The sequence below is a fragment of the Dermacentor albipictus genome, chromosome 3 (assembly GCF_038994185.2).
Source record: "Dermacentor albipictus isolate Rhodes 1998 colony chromosome 3, USDA_Dalb.pri_finalv2, whole genome shotgun sequence".
Taxonomy (NCBI): Eukaryota; Metazoa; Arthropoda; class Arachnida; order Ixodida; family Ixodidae; genus Dermacentor; species Dermacentor albipictus.
Window position 1 is genome coordinate 23,958,518 of NC_091823.1, and position 26,697 is coordinate 23,985,214.

General features: G+C 47.1%; 1 protein-coding gene across 2 annotated transcripts; it reads left to right on the top strand.

The window, feature by feature from the left end:
- The first annotated feature begins 1,006 nt into the window (after positions 1–1,006).
- LOC135903881 (chondroadherin-like) lies at positions 1,007–24,614 on the top strand. 2 transcript variants are annotated; one of them, XM_065434315.2, is made up of 4 exons: positions 1,007–1,294; positions 17,593–17,668; positions 19,010–20,142; positions 21,753–24,614. In XM_065434315.2, exons 3-4 carry the CDS (start codon positions 19,049–19,051, stop codon positions 22,036–22,038), a joined length of 1,380 nt encoding a protein of 459 aa, XP_065290387.1. In that variant the 5' UTR covers positions 1,007–1,294; positions 17,593–17,668; positions 19,010–19,048; the 3' UTR covers positions 22,039–24,614. The 2 variants fall into 2 exon arrangements, with proteins under 2 accessions (XP_065290387.1, XP_065290386.1); XM_065434314.2 differs by lacking the exon at positions 17,593–17,668.
- Positions 24,615–26,697: the final 2,083 nt, after the last annotated feature.

A 26,697-nucleotide genomic window follows, 5' to 3' on the forward strand; every position in this document is an offset into this window, starting at 1 on the left:
TCCATTTGCAGGCCGGTCCTACTTCAACTGCACACAATGTAATGTCATTAAAGCTCCTATGGCTATCTCTCTCTCGATTACTTCTGTTTCTGCTGGTCTGCGCCAACGCTGACCTATTTCTCTTTACAGGCGCACGGAAACACATGCTGCTTGTCCCTCTGCATCTTAGGCTTCTTCAGCCATTTACTTTTCTTTTTTTATGATCGTCGCATACCGTGCTGTTCAGTGGCCAAAGTCCCCAGGCTTGTATCCCCTAGCAAGCAATAAATGTTCTTTCTTTTTTTTTTGCAATCGCGAGGGGAGTTTCCGAGAGCGGTGTTACGCAATTATACCGCCGAAGAATAAACAAAAAAGCGGTACGCTTACTCAGCGTGCATGACGCACCATTCTCAACGCTTCAGCGGCGAACTAAACATACATCAAAACGACTATACAGCAGCTACGACCCCGAATGGCGGTTCGGAGGAAATTGCCTCTGACGGCCACGGCCACGCCTCCTTCTGTGGTAATGGCGTTGGCTACTCCAGCACAGGGCTCGCGGGAGCACGTGGTACCTGAGCGCGCTCCCGAAAACCGCAAAGCCGCTGCAGGCGCGTTGCGCGTCCAGCGGAATAAGCAGCTGTACTGGCAGCTCTCCCTTGCCTGGACGACGTCTCGTAACCTATCTGTTCACTACAGGAGATTAAGAAACAAGAGAGGCCTATGGCTGACGTTACTTTTGTTCCTTTTGCCTTTGGTATTTTGCAAGCGACTGCCGGCCGAAGAACGGGAGAAAACGGCTTCAAATAAGCAGAAAGAAAGCCGACGTTCGCAGACGGGTTACGTACGCGGCTTACACCGTTAGGCCTAGTGTTGTCGACGGCGAGCGGCGGCGCGTGCCCTTTCCCGTCGGACGCCCTCGCCAGAGGTTCCATCGCAGTGTGGGCAGCAGCGGGGTTCTTTTTTACGCTCCTCTTTTTATCCGTACACGCAGCCAGGCAAGGTCGCTGCACGCACACTCGCACGCACACAAAGCCTCGCCGACTCACGCGCACGCAGGCACTTCCTGCTCCACAGGTGCGAGGCGCTGGCTGGCTGCGACGGCAGCCAGCCTTGGTCGGTCGGTCGCGCAGCGCGAATAGGCGCCCTCTCGGCAGCTCGCACGCACGCTTGCCCTGCCGCGCCGCAACGACGCAGCCGAATTCGATGCCATGGCGACGCTTCGCGTCGCGTTACGTCGACGCTGAAGAAATTCCTCGCTCTGGACTTTACCGCCATGGTCGTCCGCCGGCTGCTGGAGCAGGCACCTCTGCAGGTGAGAATTGACTCGGCGATTCGCGTGGAGCGGGCTGTTCTCTGCGCGACGCAGCGTGGCAGCGTGGTTGACACAGCGGCGCGAGAGGGTGCAGCAGACGACGCGTTTCTGCGGCGACGCGCGTTTTCTTCTCGATTGAACTTGGTCGACGGACCCCGTCAGCAAACATCGCTGTTCTGCATCAAAGTCCGCGACACAAGGCACCCTTAACGCGAATGCCTGAGCATGCGTTAAGCTAGGCTGTAGCCTTGCCCGCATGAGAGTGCTGTTGCTCCCCGAATGTGTAGTCGCTCTTCGCCTCTGATAAATTGTTAATATTCTGTATAACACACAAACAGTAACTTCTTTAATTACCATCCTCCTGGCATACGGCACCTCTTTTGCTGTGTTTCACTCGAACCAAGAATGAAACGTAGACGACAGAGCTCAGAGCCGCAGTTGTTTAACGCACCACAGCAGCGACATCTGTAGTATTGCGCACTCAGCACGTTGGCGCTAAACGTATCCGCAAATGCTGACGCCGGTGAGCGAATATGCCTCGCCTGCTTATGTGCCCTTTGTGAAAGTAGACGCCAGCGTGACATTTTTAACGGTGCGCCATCCGTGCGACCCATGCACGGGCATCAAGGAAAGAACTCGGCGCGCGTTCCACGCATTGCGCGCACCGCTCCTCCTTGGCAGCTAAAGCGGGCACGCGGACGAGACGTTCTTATGCTCCTCTTTCTTTCTTTTTTCTTTTTCCTTTTACGGACACGGCTTTAGCTATGTCCTTTAACGTGTACACGAAGCGGCTGGATGCCTACCGTACACTATATGGCGTCCTTGAGACGGCGGGACAGATTGCGGTTCTATATGCGATAACGTCGTTGCTTTAATGCGCACCACCGGCGGGGGCAGCCAGCGAATAAATAACTATAGCGTGAGGGGCAGCGTCTAAGGCTGAATCGTGGCGTACACGGCTGTTGCGTTGGCGCTATACCATGGTCTGCAGAGAACGCCTACTCGTCATTGCGCGTCGGCCCCGCGCACGAATATGCATGGGCGCCTCTTAAAGAAACGTCGGCGCGATTAGGGAGCAGCGAATGGATTGCACTTGTGCACTGCACCAACAAGGAGCGACGACAGAGAGATGCACTCGAGTGAAAACTAGAGAGATTTGTCTGGCGGGCGGCACGCCTATGAGGCGCGACTGAGCGCGCGCCTTATGCATCATATATCCGCGGTGAAGCGAAATCTATGTTTTAGTGTTCGCAGCATCATGCGTATCGGTGCGATTAGTTGCGTGATGAAGGGAGTTCCTTAGCGCAGTCAGTCAGCCGCTGTTCTTGCTGTTTCCGTGAGTCGTGAGCGGTGTAGTGATATCACTTGTACAAGATATGGTATGTTGCATTTAACGGACGGGGGGAAAAGATGGCAGACGCGGCAGGAACTTAATTAAACGACAGTTTGCCACAAAATTTGATTAATTTTCAGGACACGGTTTCATGGAGGTGTAGCCGCCCAGACCATTGAGCACACTTTCAGCTATACATTTACCACCCCCGGGGCTCTGCATTGCACGCGCCCTGAGTCATCGTAACATTTGTAAAACTTCGCATCAAGATCCGGTTAGCTCGCGTGACCGTTCCTCGGGAAGCAGACCCGTGACAAATCTTAGTATACCCGAAGATCTAGTGAACCATAGATGTCCAAACCTGACCTAATTATAATTAATTAAGTAATTATCGCTTATCTAAATAGCGCGCCAATTTTTGAGACATTTGCCCTGTGGGTGTAGTTTCGCAAATTTTCGAACTAAGGTGGTCTGCGCAGCACGGAAAGACCTACTTTTCCGACATGTCAGTCGTTATTGCTCATGATTCCCCCCCCCCCCCTTTTTTTTTCCCTTTTGTAATGTAGACGTGCGCACTGCGCTTGCATTATGGCGTGCGCCCACATATGTCGATCGTCACGTGCCCTTCTGTGGGAGCATGCAGGTCGCGGTTATTTCGCTGGGGCGAGAGTATATTGTTTGCAGAGCGAATCCACAGAGTTTTGTCCTCACAGGTGCGTCCTGTCAGGAGCGAGCAGCCAGCCACACACGGCTTCGCTTTGTTGAAGCGGAAACAAGCGGCGCGTATATATATATATATATATATATATATATATATATATATATATATATATATATATATATATATATATATATATATAAGCGAAAAAAAAGAAAGAAGAAACGGCGAGAAAGAAACTACGCATGGTGACAGACAGGACAGTGTATTCGCTCGCGAAATAGAGCGCGTCACGTGGGCACCTTGACACGGAATTGTATCCGTTTTTTCAACTTCTAAGCGGACAAAACAAAAGGCCCGGTCGACCCTATAACAGAAAACGCGTAGAGGCGTACAGTCATGGCGAACTTCGTCATGCAGTCGCTGAACGCACCGCTGAAGGTGCGGTGGTGTTTCCATGTGTTTATGCTAAGCGCAGAATGTCCTTTATTGCGATAGCAATTATATGGACATCCGAGCCGCATTTCTGCCGTCGCTGTCGGCGTTGCCGTGAGGTTCCGTGTAAGGTCCAAGGGCAATAAAATCGTCGTCGCGCACTGTGCGCTGTATGTGCGAGGAGTGAAAGCATGCGAGGGAGAGCCGGCAATCGCGGCTCAATGTCGCTCATGCATGCGAGGGAAGCGGGGAGAAAGCGCGCCCTCTTCCGTCGTGCGCAAGGATTCGGGGGGAAGGGGGAGGGCGCGTTCTACACCGGGCCGCTGTATCTTGAAAGCCATCTGCGACGGGGGCAGAGTCCGGCCGCGCGCTGTGTTTTCGCGGATTAGTTCGCGTTGACGCGAGGCGCAGCACGATATAATTCGCTCGCTGCTGCTGCCGCGCTTCCTCGCTCCACCGTTTTGACAGCTGGTTTCCGCGGTCATCGATTGAGATGTGTTCATGTTCGCTTGTGCGCGCGTGACACCATGCTTGCTAATTTAGTTAGTAAGCGAACGTTTGCAAGTGTATACGGCCGATAAAGATACTATCCTTTCTTGTTATAGCTAGCTTTCCACTAATTTGTTATGGCAATCGGTGTTATCGCAATCGACTTCTTTTAAAATACGAAGCTATTTGCGAGTACATCTACCACTATCAAAACACGGTGTTCTTAAACGATCCCATAGATGAGAATGAATAAGGCTATTCCACTTTATGCGATGCCAGCACTGGAACGCCAGCACGAGACGAAAGCGACCAACGCAACACGGCGCTGACATCAATTGCAGCGCCATGTTGTGTCGCATGTGTCTCGTGTCGCATTCCCTGTCGCTGGTATCGCATAATGAAAAACCAACAAGCCGAGCGCAATGTGTCAGCATCCTTTCACTGACGACGCCGGCGACTCGCGCGCGAACTTCAACCCATGAACTGCGGCTGTACACACGCACCTTTGGTTGTGTAGCCGCGTATGCAAGCAACAGAAGGCAAGCCCCGGCTTTGATGTTCAGCCGTGAAATACACATATGTGTTAACGTTGGTCTCTGTTACACGTAAGGAACGAAGAAAGCGGCATTGCTGATAGTTTTGTGCGTTTCAACAAATCCCGGGTAGTCGGGAATGTGCCTCAAATATATTTGGCGCGAAACACGCATATGCTCGTATTGCTTGCCCAACGCAACTTAAGTCGCCGACTAGTGGACAAGTCCAAAGTTACTGGAGGGCTGTTTCTATTTAACTGCGAATTCTAACGTTGGCGCCAAACGTTTACTTTAACCCACTTAACTAAAAACGATATTTAAATGTATCCGGGTGACAGGAGTATAACGCTGCTCCGAGCTAGAGTAGAGGATGTTATCAACGCTAACTAGGCATAATTTACGTTTGTATAACAAACGTGCCGGAAAACATTGAAAGGCGCATTTATGTTAGAATGAAGGGTATAATTCACACATATATCCGTTAGGTATCACATATAGTTGATTTATTACAAGTGGCTTCGCCGTAAGACAAAAGGAAGAGAAAAGTGCACCTCCCCCTCTCCCATCTTCGCTCGCACCGCTTATAACAGTTATTTCTGACACAAGCCAACAATATAAAGCAAGCGTAGTTTTATTCTTGCGCCAAAATGTAAGAACCAAAACAAATGTAAGAGACTGTCGCGGTATATTGGCGATGGTTAGTTTTCCTCACTTTGCAAATCTACTCACTGCGTCTGTTATGATCATCGTTTGGAGCACAATTATCATGTCAAATAAGAGGAGTAGCAGGCGCCACCTACAGGCAGCAACGTCTTCTTGAATGCAGTTAATATGGCAACCAATCAATCAATAATTTTTAATGTTCCCAGGAACAACACTGAAGTATGAGTATAATAATAATAATAATAATAATAATAATAATAATAATAATAATAATAATAATAATAATAATAATAGACCGCTGAAGCAAATACATATATGTAACGGTCTCCTGTTCGCGGTTACTGTCGGCTGTAACGTTCTGGGTGCCTCGCCCTAACCTGCGTAATCCCAGCATTTTCTACGTGAATTCGGCTTGCACCTTTAGCCCTATAATACGTCTTCTAACACAACAAAATACATTGCGTTATCATCTTGATATTTTCAGCTCCCGTGTTTATTCTTTGTCTGACTTAATTCTGTCTTTGATATAATTTAATTTTCTATTGCATCTTGCACCACCTTTCTTTCAGTATTTCTGTTTTGTTTTTCTGTTTTCTGCTATTTGTGTAAATAAATGAAATGAAACGAAATTAAATGAAATGTCATGCCGCACGCATTACAAAAGACTTCCCGTGGAGCGTCGCGGTGTACTATTTGGCTTAGCCATGTAGTACAACATACGCGCATTCGTGGCATCCGAATTCGTTATTACCGTATTTCGCGGCATGAAGAAGGCGTCGCTCCGATGTAACTCAGTTGCGCGTTCGCGTCAGCGACAAATGGCGAGTCCAACACAGCAAACTTCGTCCGTATAGAGCCTGAAACGCGAATCGGCAACGGCTTTTCTCGCGCAGCAGCTGTGTAACGGGGCGTAAATCGTCAGAGCTTTATAGAGCTATACCACGTGATGTCTCACGGCGTGCACGCAGGCTCAGGTGCCAGAACAGCCGCAACGGGGGAGTGCGCGCAGTGCTTGCTCAGCCTGTTTCGTGCAAACAGGATGTGTGTCGTAAGTGCAGTCGAGCAGTAACTCCTTCGCGTCCTGATGATCAAGCAGGTTTTTTTTTTCTTTTGCTCTGTTTTGATTTTTGATCGGTTTGATTTTTGAATGCAGTCTTTACTGTATATATAAGAGTAGAAATGCGCGAGAATTGTTCAGTGAATGTACTAACATAGTTGTAACAGGAAGCAATTGGCGTTGGGGCGTTATGGAGAACGCAACACATCGATTCACGTGCACCGCTCTCCGCATAAAGAAAAAAAAGAAAAAAGTATGAATATTTGTTTTACCTCTCTCTCTATCACAGTTGATGGAAGCAGCGCTTCCTCGCAAGAATATGTGCTATTTCAGTTAAAATGTACGTGATCTCCTTCTTTTGCTCCGTGTTTCGTGAAGCATAATGCAGTGTACTTTGTATCCGAGCCGTATGCACTTTAGCAAACAGGTTTTCAGTATTTCATTTTTTGTATGTAGGCGCCAATAATCAGTTGGAGGGTACCATTACGAGCAAATACCGCAAATCAGTTCAGCGAATCAGTTTAGCGTCAGCGACAAATGGCGAGTCCAACACAGCAAACTTCGTCTGTATAGAGCCTGAAACGCGAATCGGCAACGGTTTTTCGCATGCAGCAGCTGTGTAACGGGAGGTAAATCGTCAGAGCTTTATAGAAGTTATACCACGTGATGTCACACGGCGTGCACGCAGGCTCAGGTGCCAGAACAGCCGCAACGGGGGAGTATTGTATTGATGCTGCTCTGGACGGTCTTCGCGCGCTTGGCAAGCAAATAGCATACGCCAGTTCTGAGCTATACTTGAGTGCGTTCCTTGAATTAGGTTGGGGTTGGGGGGGAGGGGTTGAAGCGAGGAATTCAAGAATTGAATTCGTGAATTTAGCGATGACAGAGCTCGAACTGAGCTGTGTAATGGGACGCACCATTCTTGAGTGTCCAGGGATCCTGCCCCAACCGCTAAAGACTACAAAGTTTGGATAGCTGCTCGGTCAGACGTTATATATCGATAGAAGTTTTCGTCGCGGCATCGTTTTCTCTAGTGTAGATATTCTTATCTTTAAGAGATATAGTTTAGTTACATGCAAGTATTCATCCGTCATTTTCAAACAAACAGAAGAATTGTGTGTGCATAAACTGGCGCAGTACATGTAAACCGGCTGTTATTAGAGTTAAATATTTCAAATGCGGCTAGATGCTAGCACGAAAACGCGAGCGTGTCAGATATCATGGTGTACTGCGTGTATGGCTACGCGCTTTTTTTTTTTCTGTGGCACCGGAATCAACCTCCAGTGCGTCGATTATGCTCTCCGCTTCACATGCGAATGCCATGAGCATGCGCTTTAAAGTTCGATACCTTATGTCAGGTCGCAGACCGAAAAATCGCTCGCAGAAGGTGAGTCAGTGGCATTGACGGTCCGCTGCTGTGCGCGATGTCATGGATTCGATTTCGGACCACATACCGGTGAGGGGACGAAATGCGAAAAAAGGAAAAGAAGATGTCGTCTATTGAGCCTTCGATGCGCGTTAAGGAACCCACACGCGCGTCAGTCAACCAGCACATTGGGAAAACGCGGACGGGGGTGAAGAGAAACGTCCTCGCAAATCCGCAGTAATACTCGGGTTGAACTTGGAAGCATCGCAAAGGCTGCGTTTCCATCGAGTTACGGCGTGTCCTGGATGCGCGACGTCACGCGAGCAGTTATGATTCATGCAGGCGACCCAAATGTGACACGGTGTCGCGAGGAGTCGACGGAGCGTTTAGCACCCTCTCCTCTAAGCGCAACGAAAGCCCTCTGACGCTTGCTCGACCGCGACCTGGACTTGTAGAACTTCTTGCGTCACCACCTCGCTCCTAAAGCCTCGACTGTCTGATAGAGGATCTGGATCAAGCCCACGGCCGTCTATAAGGTGGCTTTAGTTATACTCGGACGAGCCTTGCAGCGCTTCGCTGACACAATTTTTCGCGCGGTGAACGCGACCCCGTCGAATGTGTCTTCGAGCGGAGTCCTTGTTTGCTCCAGTTTCGGCTGCGCGGATCGGTGTAGAGAGTGGAGTGTATGGAAGCCAAGGGCACCGTCGTTGAGCTTGCTTGTTTTTCATAGGAATCCAAATAAATTGGCATCTTACAGGGACGCGTATGTTCCTGGTCGCATAATATCACAAAGACAGGAATAACTACCATGTGGTGAGACTGTAAGAATGACCCTCTCGAATGCATGCGTGCTCATACAAGCGTAGAGCGAGAGCGGGCTCTTTGACACATATGCGATATAGAGAGCAAACAGTTATTGACGGTAACGCTAGTCCGGGTCGCCCCTTGCATAGGAGATTACATATAGGGCCTCATGTTGCCGAAGGTTCGGGCGCTGGGCCCTGAATGTCGCACCCGTGTGAGAGATAAGGAAAGCAAAAGTTGCACAAGTCATCACAATTACTGTATAGATACTGCGTGACGCGCAGTGGGTATCATCACGACGTTATTTCTAATAATTTAAGAGCCACTCAAGCTTCTCTTTGTAATAAATCCGTTGTCATTTTGTGCGGAATGTCTCTTAGTGACTGGCGATATAATTATAATGCTGTAAACTTCCCCTAAGCAGAGCTTGTTGCCTGGCCCCGTTTCTGTGAAACGCGTGCGAGGAGATACAGTGATGTCTACTGGTGGCCACGCGGTCACAGATATCTCTCTCTCTCTTCTTCTTCTTCTTCTTGTTGCCGAAAGCAAATAACGCAGATTGCATTTTCCTGTGCTGAAGAAGGAGCAAGCAGTGGACCCATCTGCTCTAGACGTAGAGTGAACGAAATCAATTACGAAAGCCATTGCTGCTCGTGCAGCCTGTGCCATTTCACCGATTACACATAGCGGCGCGGGCTGCTAACGGGTTTCTGTTGGCTGCAGTATGTATGACCCACAGTGCTGCCACTTTCCTGAGCGCTCCACGGTTGTACCGGACCGGTCCGAGATACTATCATCACTCAGTAACGTTGCGAGTCACCAGCTGAATGTCTTCCGACGCTAACGCTTAATAATGATCTCGCTCTAACAATTGATAACCTCGGGCAGATTGATATAACATCTTTAGATCTAGCAAATGCCTTCGACCGGGTATCACATCCTAAACTCCTGAACAAACTACAACACACTCTCGTATTTGGCAGTATAATAAACTGGATAAGAGCTTATGTTTCAAGTCGACTGCAATTCGTTGAAATGGAACGTCAGCAATGCGACTGGGTATATAGAGGTGTCATCCGGAGTACCACAAGAGACAGTCCCAGCACCAATTCCCTTTTTACCATACGTCAGTGACATAGCAGATAACATGAAATCAACGGTGCGCATGTTTGCAGACGATTTGATTATATATATGGAGATTAGAAACCATAATGATCAAGTAACGCCAAATTACGAACCTGCGCAAGCAGCAAATTGGGGTCAGGCACGGCAAATGAATATTAATTTATACAAGACTGTTTTGATGAGAATAAGCAGAAAAAAGGACCCACTAGAATTCATCTACATGATCGAGCAGCAGAAATTAAATATCGCCGATGATTATAAATACTTGGGCATTATTCTATCGTCTGATCTGAAATGGGACAAACATGTGTCACACATATCTTACAAAGCATTTTCAGCACTTTGTTCGCTTGAACGCGCTTTAATATCTGCCTCACCTGACACGGATTAAGGCACTGGCATGATGAGAAAGAGAAGTAAACTTTATTGAAGGCGTAGATTAGTAGTTGAGACCCTGGCAGAAGAGCTAGTGTGGAGGCCATGTGGCCGCGACGCGGTTATCCCATTCTGCCAGCATGACTTCGCATTCTGGGTCATCCGTCTTGATCGCACACTCCCAGGTCTCGATCGTGGGGGCTTGCCGAAGAATCTTCTTTGGCGGGAAGTTGGATGGGCAACCCCAAAGTATGTGATCTTGGTCTACGGTCTTCGCAGTGCCTGCAGTTGGGCTTGAACTCTTACTTGGAAATTTCAGCCAACATATTGGGGCTTAGCATGGATCGAGTCTGTGCCCGCCGTAGAGTCGTGGCCTGCTCCCGGGAGAGAACCGTGCTCGGGAACGGATACGCTCTGCCCGAATCCTCGTCGAATTGCGTGGGTTCGTGATAGATGAGGATGGGTTCAAGTCGGCCATCCGGGTCGAGCGATCCCACCTCTCGGTCATCTGCTGCTCGGGCGGCTAGGTGAGCTGCTTCGTTACCCGGGATGCCTGCATGAACTGGCCCCCCACATTGGGTGGATAGTGCCCTGGAGTTTGAGAAGTCTGCTTGTAATGGGGCCGATTGCCCCAATACAGTGGCTTCTTATGGCCTAGAGCCTGACACAACGAATTTAACATTAGGTAAGGACGCGCCCATGGCAATTGTGGCCTCTTCCGCTTAGACAATGGAGGACGCGTTGACCGTGGTGGAGCTAATGGTCCGACCGCTGCCATTAACGGCAGCGATTGTGCAACGGTCATTGCCCGTGCAAGACATGATTTAACAAGAAGCATGGAGTGATTAGCCTGACCGCAGGCTATACTCCTACTGTGCCGGTGAAGAAGTTTCGGTTTCGGTCACAATGCGAAACAGCGATGGAATAGTTGGCACGAAGCTATTTGCCCAAGGCTTGCACTGTTTCTTGTAGTATCGGTTGGCGTAAACATTCGCAGATGTGCGCTAATACCTCCTTCTAAACATAAAAAGAAAACCTATAACTTTAATTTAGAGTCCTCCTCATTTGTTTAGGTGGCGCTCACCGGTGGCGAAGAAGTGTAGAGACACGGCGTCTTCTTCCACCTCGTTCTTATATCCCTCCTTTCGCTTCTTACAGCTGGCTTCGCTTGAATTCTTTCGCGTGGGCGCTGGTTTATGGATAAGCTGTTGAGCGTGCCGTCAGCCAATCATTCTTGCAACACTGGCAAGCGCTCAAGAAGCCAGATACAATATTCTCTACTGAAACATCTTCTGTAGCATCGGTGGAGCGCCTGAGAGTGAGAAAAAGAAAGAGTGGCTGAGAGGTAGAATTTTGTATTGGCAAGCTGTTCGTCCATAGTTCAAATTCTTGTGAAACACTGCGGCTTTTCTTTTTCTTTATACACTTCTCGCAAAGCACTTTGGGATTGCAGCGACAGACACCGGTGTACAGCAGAACGACCAGGCGAGTCAGCCCATAACAGCTCTACTGTTGTAAAACTGGTGAAATATGACGCAGACACACGCTCCGTGAATACAGATACTCGAAACTGATTACATCTGAATGACTCCTGCGGGGACGCATCACAAGTGCCTTCGTCGCGCAACTCGTAGGCAGAGAGGTTGCCCAAGGACCAATCATATCCAGTATATAGCTTGGGGCACGAATAACGAGACACTTTTATTGTAGCCCGTCTAGCGGTCCCTGTGACATGTGTCGCGGTTACGTACAGAGATAACATGCTGCATGTTCTCGGAAACAGATCATGCTGGGCACAGTGGGTTGAGGCCAATAGCTGAACCTACGAGCAGCCAGCATTGTAATCAACAATTTATTTTCCCCCGGACCCCTACACCGCCGCTACAGAAGATAGTTCGACAGAGGAAAGATGGGACAATAAGCGGAGTTTGAGCATGGATTGCTAATATCAGTAACTGATGAAGCGTAGACAGATTACATTATCAAGCAGTGACAACTGATTCGTAATTGCAATAATTAACATCTGATGGGTGCGTACAGTACCTGAAAGACGACGTAGTGGGTGTTCCTTACCCTATGTATTTGTTTGTGTATATCACCCTATGAATTTGCTTATTTGTATTCTTGAATTCCGGCCGCAATAATTCGGTCTCCGAAGCTGGAGCACATTCCGACGCCGTGCGCTCCGCAGCAGAACGCTATATCCGCTGAGCCGCTGAAGAGCGCAGAGGCCATAATTGGCTCTGCCATACCATTCCTTCTCCTGGTTAAACGTGCGCATTGTTTTAAACATAACTACAGGTTCTGCAATATGGAAATCAGCGTTGTGTTTCCCTTTGTTGTCTACTCATGTCGCAGCCTCAATTAATCACATAATAATTAAATTAACGTTTATTAAACTAGGTAACAACTAATCGCGCTTATAACATTGATTTCGTTGCCCTGGCGTCGCCCAAAAACCCGCGAGGTCGAAACGCAAGCATTTTAACCTGTGGGTGAAATTAATTTCCACATTCAATTTTTTTTAGCATTTCTTCAGTACTGAGAGAGAGAGAGAGAGAGAGAGAGAGAGAGAGAGAGAAATGAGATGCGAAAGGTGGGTATGCTAACCGGAAGAAATGCTGAGCTAAGAAGGGCAAGGACCGCCTATCATGAAAAACTTGTTTTCAATATTCTGAATATGCATTCTGCTGCACCACGGAATACAGTAAACAGCGTTCTAGGGCGTCGGAAAGATTATACATTATCTGAGCAAATAGCTCAAGATGGCAAGACCTATACCGGCCAGCTAGGCTTTTGCGGGCTTGTTAAATAAACATTTCGCTGGAAGCATTGCGCCTGCTAGTAGTTCACGAGGACTAAATTGGCGCTTGCGCTGGAAGTATATTCCTTGAACCAACAGATGAAGCTGAAATATACAGGACATTTATGTCTCTAAAGAATAGCAGAGCCTTAGACATCGATAACTTACAAATTAGACCAATCAAATATGTACTTGAGTATGTAGTGCATTTACTTGCGTGTATGTTCATAAGATCCGGAGAACTTCCGACTGCTATGAAAAATTCTAGGCTCTCAGTTATACAAGATTGGAAGTAAAAATAAACTAAAAAAAAATATCGATCGATATCTATCATACTCCTATTTGCAAAAGGGTCTGAAAAAATATTGCATTATAGGTTTCATAGTTATTTGATAAGAATGAACTATTTTCAGCATCACAGTACGAATTAGAAAAGGAAGATCAACTGAATCAACATTGTTATAACTAAAGCTATGTGTGTTCAGAAATATGGAAAATAAACTGTTAAACCTTGCTTTATTTATTCACTTTAGCAAAACCTTTAGTTCGCTCGACCAAAAAATTTTAACGCATAATATGTAAGCCCATGGTGTTCGTGAGAAAACGCTCTAACTTATCAAACCATATATATAACAAATATAAGCCAATGTGTCTGTATTGGAAAACACAAACCATCTTTATTGCCTGTAATTAGAGCCGATAGCCCAAGCAAGCGTGTTGGAACATCTCTTTCAATGCTTACGTAAGTATCATAGTCTGTATTGATAGCAGAGTAAAATTTATTGTCTGCGCTGATGATTGCACCATGCTAACTTCTGGTACTGATGCTAATGTATTAGCAACTGAATGTGATGAAATATCAGACAAGCTTTATCGTTGGCCTTCATCAAACCTACTTAAATTTATTTCTTCAAAAACAAAGGTATTGGTATTTCGTGCAAAAAACAAAATTGAGAAAACAGAGCAGGGTATAAAGTGCGCTCATGAAGAAATACAGGGCATTTTACTTAACTGCAGCCAACCTTTAAAGACGTGCAAATGCCACGTAGCTGGACCGAACCAAAGTGATGTTGTTTGCCGTCGCTTGGAGATACTCCGATTATTTTTCTTTTGATTTTTTGCATTCTGCCTGATCAGATAATTAGTCTTAATTAATCGAATTCTCAATCATCATAATTAGATGAAAAGTGCCAATGAGAAAATTGTAGAGCAACATTAGAAAGTCCCAATACAGCTTTTTGTTGCTCAATGCGTGGTATATAAAAGTGTTTTTCGGAGCATCAAAGACGCCCGCGAATACACGCAAAGTGCCTCGAGCGGCCAATGTTGCGTGCATTTCCGCGTTGTATTGGACTACAACGTGCCCTCGATTTCGAATAAATATAGAAACATCAAAAAAGTAACAAAATTTCAGCTACGACATCGTTTTGTACTAAATGACACTTTGTGTTTCTTTTCTTTTTTGTAAAGGTTTATAAATGTTACGTTTTTTTATAGTGACTGTACATGTCGCCAGATTCGTTCTTCAAATTTTTGAAATGATTATCTGTGCTTCTTGTCTTGTATTTAAAAACTTGTGAAGATCTACGCACTGCTCTTTTTATATTGTCATTCGCTTTGTTCTTGTACCAATTATTTTTGTATCTTACATCCCATTTCGCTGTGTCTGCCTCGTAGTGGCTACTGGGCCCCTGTCAAGCTGTTTATACAGCTTCTTGCTCAGGTAACCGGCCAGAACTATCTGGTAAATAAAGTGACTTGACTTGAAAAATTGAACAAACATCCAGTTTGCTACACTGCACAGGGGAAGAGGTAAAGGGTGGCAGGAAGACGAAAAAGCACATGCCAAGTGAGAGAGAAAATGAAAGAATGCTAGGGAAAGTGCAAAAAGCTGGTCAAGGTGCAGCTCGACGAGGTGTTTGACCCGTCTTTTTGGAAAAAATAGAGATATGCAGATAAAGGTACAGCTGAACGATAAATTCCTTTTCAAACTTCAATCAGACACACAATAGAAGCAGCACACATCATAAGAACTACTCCAGACAGAGGCAAACAAACGCTGAGCGACTGGCCAGAAAAACACCAAGACGAAAATAACACAACACTTAAATGGAAAGTAGCACAAAGGCATGAATATATGTACGCAGACTAAAAGGCACAGGAACTGACTAGCATATACCTTGTAATTACACACATCAGCAGTATAACATATATTATTATTTGGACTGGTAATGGAAGTCCGCACAGTGTATATATGTACCTATTATTCTTGTACATGCTTATTATTTTCACATTTGTTCCCGCAGCCTTTGCCTTTGCATTTATGTGTTTCTTAGCAAGAGCGTTTTGTTCTTCTTGTATAGCTACGGCGCTGTAGTCCATGCTACTGGTTACGTATGTCACCTTTACTATTTGTTGCTCTGTATCACGTAAAAAAATTTGCTGAAGTTCGTCAATGCTGTATTAATTTGATGCTAGTTGAAGATTTCGTGTCGCGAATTTCAAGTGCAATCCGTGCCGGAACACCTGCTGTCTGTGAATCTGATCAGCCAACGTATGTGAAGCTCGCGAGTTCTTCGCGAATTCATTCCTGTCACATCGTTGATACGCGGCGGCGGCGAGCTCGAAACAGAAGGTCGGATCGAGAGTAACGTTGTCGACGTGTCAAAGTTGGGTGGTTCCTTTCTAATGTGTTTTACCAACCATGCCCAAGTCACACTTTGCTAATGTTATCGGCTGCCTGTACTGCGCTGTCAAATTCGGAGCAACCACGCCATGAAGGTGCACCTAAAGTGTTGGCTATGGTATGAAAGACAGCTCACCTACATGGACACGTTGGAGAATGCAACCAAAAAACCGTAGCTACGCATCGCGTACGAAACCTTATAAAAAACATAGTGTGACACATATGCCACATACCCGATAATTTGATATGGTCATATGAGAACACATGTGCAATATATGTGTCCATATGACAATATTTGATACGTGCCGTATGAGTCATGAGTGCTGGGCCATGAGGCCCAAGGAGGGGGGGGGGGGGGTTGACAGGCAGCAGTTGAAATGGAGGGGTACTGTGATTTTACCTATCCGATTGCGCTCGATCCACATGCTTTCCGGGCATCGGGTAACTGGAGAGAGAAAAGGAGAGAAAGTCACGCTTGGACAGAAACAACACTAGATCCAGTGACTTCGGTGACGATGCAACAGAAATGCACATCTTTATTGGATTGGTATTTACGAAAAGGAGAAAGGAAAAACGGTAAATATAAAGGAATGTGGAGCCGCACGTGCCACCTTGATTACATTGAAAAGTATTGAAGATTGATACGGTGTAAGCATCATAGACAACCGGTGCTATATAGCATTTGTAGAAACTAATTTGATTGCACTTACGCGGAGTACTCCGCTATTCTTGAAACCGCGTGAATACCTTGTTGGAGCGCTAAAGAACCCTAGGTGGTCCAAATTAATCCGGAGTCCCTCACTACGGCGTGCCTCATAATGAGATCGTGGTTATGGCACGTAATACTCGAGAATCGAAATTAATTTATTGGAGCGCGAAAGGGCTGCGCGGGATTGTCAGGTCATGCTTGTTTACGTCTGTCGACAGATTCGTGCTCGGCATGTGCATGCCACGGAGAAAGTGTTCTCAAGCTCGCGTTGAATCGTTGACCTGACCACGCGTTAGTAAACTTGGGTTGCGGGTGCTTAATTGGTCATTTAAGTTGCACGGACCGCAAGCAACAGGTCCGCGAGCCGTGCGTTTGTAGCCGCTGCCCTGTAGGACACACCTCACTCACGGCAGGAAGTCCACGAACGACGTTGTGAGAAGTGGGAGTAAGCTCGTTGGGCGTTTGGTTTGCTTTGACCTCAGCGTTTTGCGACACAATGATAAAACGTTTTACAGCCCGGTGATTTCTACCTATTGACATGGCTAAGCGAAAAGGAGCAGTCGGCGTCGCTCTTGGTCGTTCTCACAATTTGCGAAAGACAAGTTTAATAATCGGTAGGAAACACCGGGGAATCGTTTGTGCGGCAGCAGAATCTCAAGCACTCGTACTTATCTCTGTACAGATATCACGCTATGCCACGCCCGTTTCCCTCGGCACAAACAAGCGGCGTGCATCACCACCGCCGTAGGTGTAACGGTATTAAAGCTCCGCGGGTACGCAGCAGCAGCAGCGTACAGATGTATGCCGGCGCGAAACAATGAGAGCTAAGCCATGCGCCGCGTGTCTGCAGGGACACGAGCGAGGAGCGAGGACGACCGAAATGGAAACGCGGGAGTGCGCATTGCATGCACTCAGTCGCCGGATACGTTCGCATCACACGCTCGGCGGGACGCCGTTCCGCGTTTGCGCCACACGGTTACCGCAATTTCGTCCCTGGCGCGTCCCAGCTAGAGCATGGCGCGCGTTAACGTATTATGTGACTGGCTGCACTGCATGCACGAGCTGGAGGGCGAGGCTTCGGGGGAATTCGCTCGGCGCCTGCCATGTATCTTTTGAGCCCCCGCCGTGTAAACGAGGCGACGTATAGACAGCCCGATTAGCGCTTATCTGGTAGTCATGGATACATGCGCGAGCGGTCTTTGCTCTACCCTCCTCGAGCCAACAATGCGTGTTCTCTCTCACCCTTCTTCGTATTCCTCCAGGACGCGTTGCGATCGTGGCCCAGATAAGGCGGCCCGCTCTTGTGACCGCCTGCTGACAACACCCGGCGTTCTCAAGGCAAGAACTCTTTTATTTCCCTGTGCCCAAATTTTCCAGAAAACGGCAGCCACTCCTTGCTTTCCGCGGACTAGAGAGCCCTGGCCGTACGTAGCGTAAGTCGGGCTGCTCGAGTGAGCCTTCCTCACGCGTCGAACGGATCGATCTAACCGCATTTTCGCTTTGCGAACACTTCGCACCCTTAGTTCTGGAAGGTCGCGACGCAGTACGTTCGACTTTCATGACTCCAGCGTTCGCTCAACGCCAGCGTCGATACTAATCTGGGGACAAGGAGGCCGGTGTGCGCGACGTTTAATCGAGGCAGTTGAAGGAGTGCCTTGTCATTTGTCGCGAAGGGCTGCCGGGCGCGAGAGCCCCCTGCATGTACGGAAATTGCATTGCCGTTCGCAACCTCTTGGGAACTCTGTCGGCGCCAATCGCGGTGTTCTTATGTCTAGCTGACCTTTTCTTCAGTCGTCCCCTTTTTTTCTCTTTCTGACGTCGCATCGTTACCATACAAAAACTAAAATTATAGTACAATATGCTTGCGAGATATAGCAAATGCGGCATGGGAGGCGACGTGTTTGTCGTCGAGAACTTCCTGACAGAAATTTTAGCTCTCGCCACGCGAGTGGTTGTCGCACCAGGCGTGGGCCAGATCAAGAAAATAATTCTAAAAAATTGGCCTACGTACTTTGTTCTCTCGTGTATACATAAAGGATTGACTAAAGAGAAATTGTTTTGCTGTTATTATGCTCAATTTAGATTTTATGAAACTTATTTTGGACGTTCAGAGTCCAATTGTTGCTAGTACATACACTTTTCTTATATGACGATCAAGATATCTCAGCAACGTAAATCTGACCAAAACACTTCCTCGTAGATAAAGAAACTGATAACGGTTTCTTATTTAGCCTAGTTTCGTCGTCTTTCCATTACTGTTAAATGCTTTTAAACGGTTTGCCGGTTTATTCGGTTACTCCGGAAAAAGTAACCTTTTAAAAAGTAGACAAATGCTGAGTTTAGTTAGGGGACGTGTACTGGCAACCACAAGAAGAGTAGGATTTTTCCTACGGCGAGGAGAAAAGTGGTAGGTCAGCGGAGTGAATATGTCAAGGCTGTCGCGATCAGATCGACCAGCCTTTATCGAAAACCGAACTCACTTTCTCAGCTGTGGTTTTACTTTGCTTACTTGTTTCTTATCGGCATCGTGATTGCTGTTCCATTTTGTTGTGTTTCAGGGGCACAGCAACATACGGGTAGACAAAACTGTGTTTATTGCATGACCACTTCAATGAGGGTAGAAGTTACTTCTCACTGGCTTGGTCATTTCAATTTTCGCCATCTTCAATTTCTTTGCAGGACTCTAGGAGCCGAAACCGAAGGCATCCAAGCGCCGGCATGGCTCGCCATTATCTAGTCGCTTCAATCGTCGCCCTCGTGGCGTCGTCTTGTCAAGCCAACACTAACGTGCTGCGCGCCAGCTGCTTGTGGATCGAGTCCCAGGAAAAGGAGAGTTCCGTGCAAGTGGACTGTTCGCGAAAGGGCTTCACCATCGTTCCCGCGGGCAGCTACTGGCCGCCAAACATCTACAAGATGGATCTGAGCCACAACTTCATCAACCACCTCACAAACCTGGAACCGTCAAACGTCTCGGTGCTGGACCTGCACGACAATCGCGTCGCCATCGTAGAGCCGGGCGTGTTTTCCGCTTTCCCGCAACTTCAGTTCTTGGACTTGAGCAAGAATTCGCTCGCAAGTCTTCACGCGGACGTCTTCGTAAACATGACGAACCTGCGAGCTTTGAACCTTAGCGGGAACAAGCTAATGCACCCGCCTACTGAACTGTTCAGGCCGTTGGTGTCCGTGGAGCAACTGAACCTGAACAATAACCCGCTGCGGTACCTGGAGATCGGGCTGTTCAAGCTGCCCAACCTTGAGCGCCTAGAACTGTCGAACATCGACGCCCACTCGCTACCTGACGGCATTTTTCACGCAACGCCGCGCCTCGTTTATTTGGACCTGTCCGGAAACTCGTTTGAGAAGGTTCCTTCCAGTGCTTTGCGAAGCGCTGGGGGCTTGAAAGTTCTAGTCATGTCGGACAATCCGGTAGGCACGCTTGGTTACAACTCCTTCTTCAAGCTGCAAAATATCGAAGAACTCTATGTGGAGAAAATGAAAGAGCTGGAGGCTGTCGAAGGCGACGCCTTCGTCTATCAGAAGAAAATGAGGTCTCTGTTCTTGGGCAACAACCCCAAGCTGAAGAGCATAGACCTCGACATATTTGGCGTGTTTTGGCGCGTCGAGCCGGCGGCCAACTGGACCCTGCGAGAATTTTATCTGCAGAACAACAACATCCAGTATCTGGACGAAGATATTGCACCGTGGAAAGAATTTGAGATCTTAGACCTCCAGGGAAACCCCTGGGCCTGTGACTGCAATAATGCTTGGATTCGAAGGTTGCCACTACAAAAGGAATTGACAGTCCAGCTGAGGTGAGTAAATAAGTTCGCACGATTAAATTTTAGTAGAGATGAAATTTCGTGCTGCATCAGGTGTGACGTCAACCTGACATTGCTACGTAGACGTACAATTCCGAAGCTATAGTCTTCTATGCATAGTTACGTATAGTCAAGATGTACAGCGCAAATTCCACTTTTTGGTGTTTGAACGAGAGTAGTAAGGGAATGCAGGGGTTCAGTTTTCTTTTTGTTAATCACAACAGTTAGAAGAATCAGGGAATGAAGCCAGGAAAAGCATGTGGGGAATTCATTGTTACGTTTAATTGAAATGTAGAAATAATGAGGACAAGAGAAACGAAAGTGGACGAAATCTTGCAGCAGGTGGGATCCGAACCTAGATCCTCCGGATCAGTCGTGCAGTACTTTGCCAGTTGGGCTAACGCGGTGCCGTCCTCTCGTCCACTTTCTCTGGTACTTGTTTATATTTATTTAGAAGACTAGCCCTAGCTGAGAGTGTTAGCAAGTGCCGCTTGTGGCCAAGGCAGCGATTGTGGGACATTCCTTTAACTGCAGGCGTCATGATTTGTTCTTTAAAGTGTAGGGCTAAACTGTAGAGGTTACTTTATGGTGAGCTTGCAAAATGCAAGAAATGAAAATAGAAGGTCACGGAATTGCCTTATTGTAGTAGACGCCTTTCGAGTAAAGGTGAATTCTTTCGGCATAGAGCCAGCGGCCTAGCGCTGAATTCTCCACTGTGCCCACATGTACAAACCTAAGAGCGAAACAAAATATAGGCCGCAGCCCCTCGGAATGCGGCAAACCTTTTGGCGTTATCGGACGGCCACAATTTCCTGGTGGCTGCATGATATCCGCACCCTATACATAGCCACCACCTGGGCCTGTATCAGTGGCGTAGCAAGAGGAAGGGGGGCGGGGCACACTGGGAACGTGCACCCCCCCCCCCCCCGCCCTGTAATAGCGACCCCCCACCCCCGAGAACAATTTATGGATACGTCATTGGTATCTCTGTATTGACTAGAAAAATATGTGCTGTCCTCAGTGAAGGAAAAACAAACGCATAACGATGTGACTAATCGCCCTTTGAAATTCGTTGTTTTTGGCGTCTTCGTAATCAGTCGCGCCTCTACAGCACACCTACGCGAACCATGCACCTCGACTCACTCCGGCTCAAGCTCATACGGAGGAAGTTCTCTCACTGAAACTCAGTACCAAACACTTAGTGAGTTAGCCGCCCTGCGTAGTCAGCGTCCCATCATCAGCGCACCATCGGATTCATCTCGGAGTGAAATAACATATCTTTTCCTGTTCTTCCTTTTTTTTGTTGGTGGCGTTGATGCTGCTGTCGTATTGTCGTTAAACGTAAGAAACGTAAATAATTAACATATTTACCAGCGAGCAAACTGGTACCTAAACATCTTTTTTTTGTGTACTTAATTTCTTTTATTAGCTACCCACCCCTTATGTAATACCCCCGATCCCGAGGGCCTTTAAGGTAGTAAAGTGAAGTGAAGAAACACTAAAGAGGTGGGTACTGAAAGGCGAAAAACTGAAATTGCCCTTTTGACGTCCTCATCGCAGCAAGCCGAGCGCTTTTGTATTAACTGGTTTGACTTTCTGCGCAGGTGCGGAAGCCCAACCAAGTACGAGCACAAGCCCATGCTGGAGGTGCCCGACGAAGTGTTTGCTTGCCCGAGCTTGCGTGTAGAGCGCGAACAGAGCAGCACTTTCCGCACGGGGGTGCTGGTTGTGGGGGCGCTCAGTATAAGTGCCATCTTGTTGTCGGCCATCTTGCTGATCAAACGGAAAAACCTCTACCAGCGGTTCATCTCACGCAAGAACAGGAACGGTAGCGTGTACTACGTCAAGGCGCACACAAACCCCGTGGACGGATTCGATCCGAGCGTCTAGCGACGGACACTTCTCGTGTTTGTACAGACTGTGCGTCGAGTCGGCGACGCCGGCGTTGCGAAGGGCGCCGGCCCTGGAAACAGATTCTTCGAATGCTGCTTACGACGACTGAAAGAGCCGCCGTGATCGGTGCGCAACGCAAGCCAGAGCTACCGCGGTACGGATAGGACTATACCTTGCGTGGTCTCACCGGCAACGCTTTCTTGCGAACGGCATAACTGTTGGAAGTTCTTAGTGTGACGAAAAGGTTACGCGTACATGGCACGGCATGACGTAAACAACTTTTTGATAGATGTGTGACGTCTTCAACACAGCGTAAATGCTGCGTCATGTCGTGGTCTCCATGCAGCGTCATGCCATATTGGGCAGAAAAGGCTATTCACCTTGTCCGCTTTCCCTACAGGACATTCCTTCTATGTCTGAAGACTGACAAAATGGCGTGGTGTCGACGGTTTTGAACGATGGCGGTTTGGTGACGTGGTAAGGACCTTTGAACCATTTTACAGCGATCCAGCCTAGTGTAGTGACTGTCATTCTTGCTACGGTGCCGTTTTCGTCCAGTTCATTATAGGTGAATTGCCTCGATCTGCCACCGACAGCACAGTCCTCTAGGCGAGAACGAGACAGCAGCGATTTGAAGTACACTTCCACGGTTTCCCTCAACCTTCGTGGCCTCGTAACGGTATCCAATCATGACGCAAATCACGACAAAGACCGATGTGATCGCGACAAATGTCGATGCAAAGTAAAGTCAAACTGCATCGGCATCTGGAGACTTGCAGACGGCAAGCAAACAATCAAGGTGCTAGTCCTTGCCGATGAACGGCGTTTCAATGAGATCCACTGCTACCCGGCTTATAAATGAAGTCTTCAGAAACTTAGTGCAGCAGCGATCAGACAGGGAGATTCTCAAGGCTGGAATTTCCAGAATGAACAGTGGCTGCTACACGAAAGACTTTGCCTTTCCACACAGCATGCCAAGATATGATTTTACATCCCCGAGTCCCTGCGAAGTGGTTTTCAAATCATGCTGACTTGTCACGCATGGTATGAGCCTTCTTTTGTTACTGCGCACATTCACCTGTTAGACTAGACACATGCTTGTCACTTGGCCTACCACTAGAGTATTCCTGCCTTTGTGTACGATAGAGTTTAAGTAAGGGCACGTAGTCAATTCCACGTGGCGCTGTGCAGCTGACTTGTTCTCGCACTATAAAAATAGCATGGCTGGTCAATAGTGTCGTCTCCTTTAACTAAATATATGTCATGCGTATAACGGTGTGAAAGCCAGACATAAACGCGCACTTCTAGCCGCCGTAAACAGCACTTGTCTGCCAATGCGAAATCTAGGACGGAATTCAGGAGCAAGAAAAGTGGAATAGAACAGAATGGCGGCGTATCTTTATGCGTAGAAGAGCTGATGCGGCTGTTTTCGTGGAAACACGAAACGTATGCTTCCCGCAGACCTGGCTTGCTGCTTCGCACGAAGGGCAAGAGACGAGACCGTGAGTACGCGAAATGGGCACAAACACACGCGCCTGCACTCCAGTTGTCATTGGGACATAAACGCCCCCTCTGCGCACGGCGTGCAGACATTGTCTGCACGGCAACAGCCTGCAGCTCGGACCGCGACTAAAACGCAGCGAGCGATGAGCGGCGACTCCACGCAACGTATTTCCGGCACATTTTAGCTGTGGAATGGTCCCGCTTTGGCAAATAAATTTCATGTCACGTGATATAACACTATTATCATGGGTGAAGTGCGTACTATACGGTGTATCCTTAGGCATTGGCGACCACAGGATACAGTAAACCACAAAAGTTTACGGACCATGGGATCTCGGGAAACGTTTAATTTCCGAGAAGCCTGCGGCAGCAGCCAGTAATATCGTACATCACAGTGTCTTTCGCAAATACTAGTAGTGGCTAGAAATGCTAATACTATGCTGCGTTGTGATGCTGAGGAGATACTCAGCTTTTTCTAAGATACCGTGGTCGGTAAAATTTTGTGGCCGACTGTACATTTCGGCCAAGGTTACGGCGAGTCACTACGTGGTGCAGAGTACAAGTGCGCTGAAAATATGGTCTGCCTGAGCTTTTTTTTTTTTTGAAGATTCTGTGAGGCGACCAGCGGATACAGATACTAGTAACGCGAGTTGTATAAGTCAGTCCCAGTACTAAACCTTACTTTTGAAGGGATCGCCCAGCTCAAGCATTTGATTGCATGTTGTGCAAGTATGTTTGATCTCGCCTTCCAAGGCCACGCTGCTTCCTAAAGCAAAATTTAAAAATGTGCGCTCAAGTCAGACTTCACTGGCACTTGCCGAAGAACATTTATATTTTTGGACTTCCGCGAACACTCGTTTTGTGCGGGAATGTTAGAACTGATGTAATTGTATTTCGTCTAGTCGTTGCTTCTGTTCATTGTTTTGAGCACAATTATCGTCTCAGAAAAAAGAATAGCCGACACCACGTACAGGCACCAAGATCTTGAATGCACGTAATAAAAATGGTAAATTAAAAAAGATCCTTATCATTCCGCTCTGACCCCTGCGAAGTCACGTGGCAACGTATATAGGAGGCTAACTATATAGGGTATATTAACGCAATATATTGTAAGACAAAAACACAAAACAAAGGAATACAAGCACTACCAATGACTGCGTGATGGCAGGAGACCTACCACCGACCGATACACATGCCATTTGGAGCGAATGCGCCCTGCCACATCCTCGCGTCTCTGCTCCAGCAAAGAGCCCCCTCTCCTCACAAGTTTCTAACGGTATCCGTGTAAATATCTGCAGCCTTGAGCGTCCTTTAGCCGATTCTGGAATTTTCACAAATACCGCGTTTGCCAATCCACGAGGGCCTCATCCTTGTCAGCTTGAACTGACACGGTTTTCGATGTGTGCCTACTGAAATGAGTGTTCATAAATCATTTTTTACCACACCTTCGGGAAGCTTGCGACGTGACATTATGTCCTGTTGGCAGCATAACAAAGGTTTGCAAGGGTAGTTTCCGTAGCTGCTTTGTTTTCTGTTAACACCTCGAATATTATTGGTTGGTGCACGATATGACGAGTCGCTGGTATGGTAATTCTCTTTGAGCTACTTGTCGCAAAGTCGACATATTTTTTTTCCTGAAGGTGGGCAATCCGTACTTTGTACATCGTGGAACAGCGGTTAGCGTGCGCGCTCGTATAATGCTGCTCTTCAGTAGGTTGGCTTGGTGGGCCACTTGGTACACGTCAATTTTTGGCAGTAAAAATTTATAGAGGAATAGCCTAAATTACGGATAGAACCCATTGACCAGTGTAACAGTAATTGTTTGCTGTTACCTTGTGTTTTTTCATGGACGAATGTCGGCCAATCAGTCTGCCTCCGTGTTCTACGCTGTAGTACCAGCGTTCCAGCGTTCAGAGTTTGTTCTATTTGTCCGAGTCTGCTGGATTCTGTTCTTAAGGGGAAATGTGGGTCGAAAAATAAGACTTACCTTTAAAAAATTTTAGGTTTTAAAATTACGTAACTACGCTTCGGCATTCAATTTTCACGTGTAAAGATATCAAGGCGTCTATCCAACAACAAGACGGCGAAATATGGTTCTAATAGAGGTATGGTAGCTGTAGTGGCTTCATCTCCATTCATGGTCCATTGATAAAGTCCACAAGTTTTGCAAAGATGGTGAGCTTTCCTGGTGTAACAACTGACGAGCATCAGCACTGGCCGAGTCCACTTTGGCGAGTGAAAAGCTGTTTCGCTGTATTCAGGTAAAACCCCAAATCATGTCTGAGCCTCCCAACAGCAAGATTTGCTTGCTAGACAAATCAACATAAGGTTTTCTTCATTAACTGCTGTGCAGATGGCCGCTTCTATAGCCACACTGTGGTTCAATGGTTGAACAAAGGCTTTGAGGCGGTTCTGCAGGTGCTGCGTGTGCTTTCAACTAGAAAGACAAGAAAAAAAACAAGAATTTCTAAATATTATTGCACTGCAGCGAAGAAAGCACGGCTGGAGAAGGAAGCTCGAAAGGGTTTGACGGTACTACCCCCGCAACAGGACAATATGAAAGCTACACGTTTGTTCTGGAAAGACTGGTCTGCACTTCGGCCAAAATTCACGCAAATTGAACATCTTCGATAGTAATAAGCGTGTTTAAAATCTGTATTTCGTATTTCTTTTTAAAGTTTCAGGCTGCATTTACTACTTGTGCGCACAAATTCTGGTACGTAATGTGAATCAATTTCGGCAAAAATTTACACGCACAAGGATTCGTGAAATGCAAATATCGAGGATACATTTTAATTTGCAGCAATTCGATCTGGTCGTCTTTTTGGAAATCAGTCATCAATTCTCCCAATAAATGTAGTTGAGAGCGAAAATATTAAACAATGCTAGAAAATTATTTTTTAGCTTACTTGCGATTATTTGTTCATAAGAAGCAATTAATATAGCTGTAACGCTCGCCTAGGCCTGGTACGAAGCCCGAACCTAGCACACCAGACCCTATCTGTTCCCACTTCCAGAAAGCACCGAAAAATAACCAATTAAGATATCGAGAAACCTAAATCATATTCGAAAATCACAATAAACACTATTGTGCAGAAGTACTATCGAGTAAGTATTAACTAAAATGGATCTCAGAGGCGCCTCTCTGTTTAA

Excerpts from the sequence above, each read along its gene's own strand:
- LOC135903881 (XM_065434314.2), top strand. The coding sequence starts at position 1,256 with ATGGTCGTCCGCCGGCTGCTGGAGCAGGCACCTCTGCAG. Across the intron at positions 1,295-19,009 it reads TGGAGCAGGCACCTCTGCAG|GACTCTAGGAGCCGAAACCG; the intron begins GTGAGAATTGAC and ends ATTTCTTTGCAG. Across the intron at positions 20,143-21,752 it reads GAATTGACAGTCCAGCTGAG|GTGCGGAAGCCCAACCAAGT; the intron begins GTGAGTAAATAA and ends CTTTCTGCGCAG.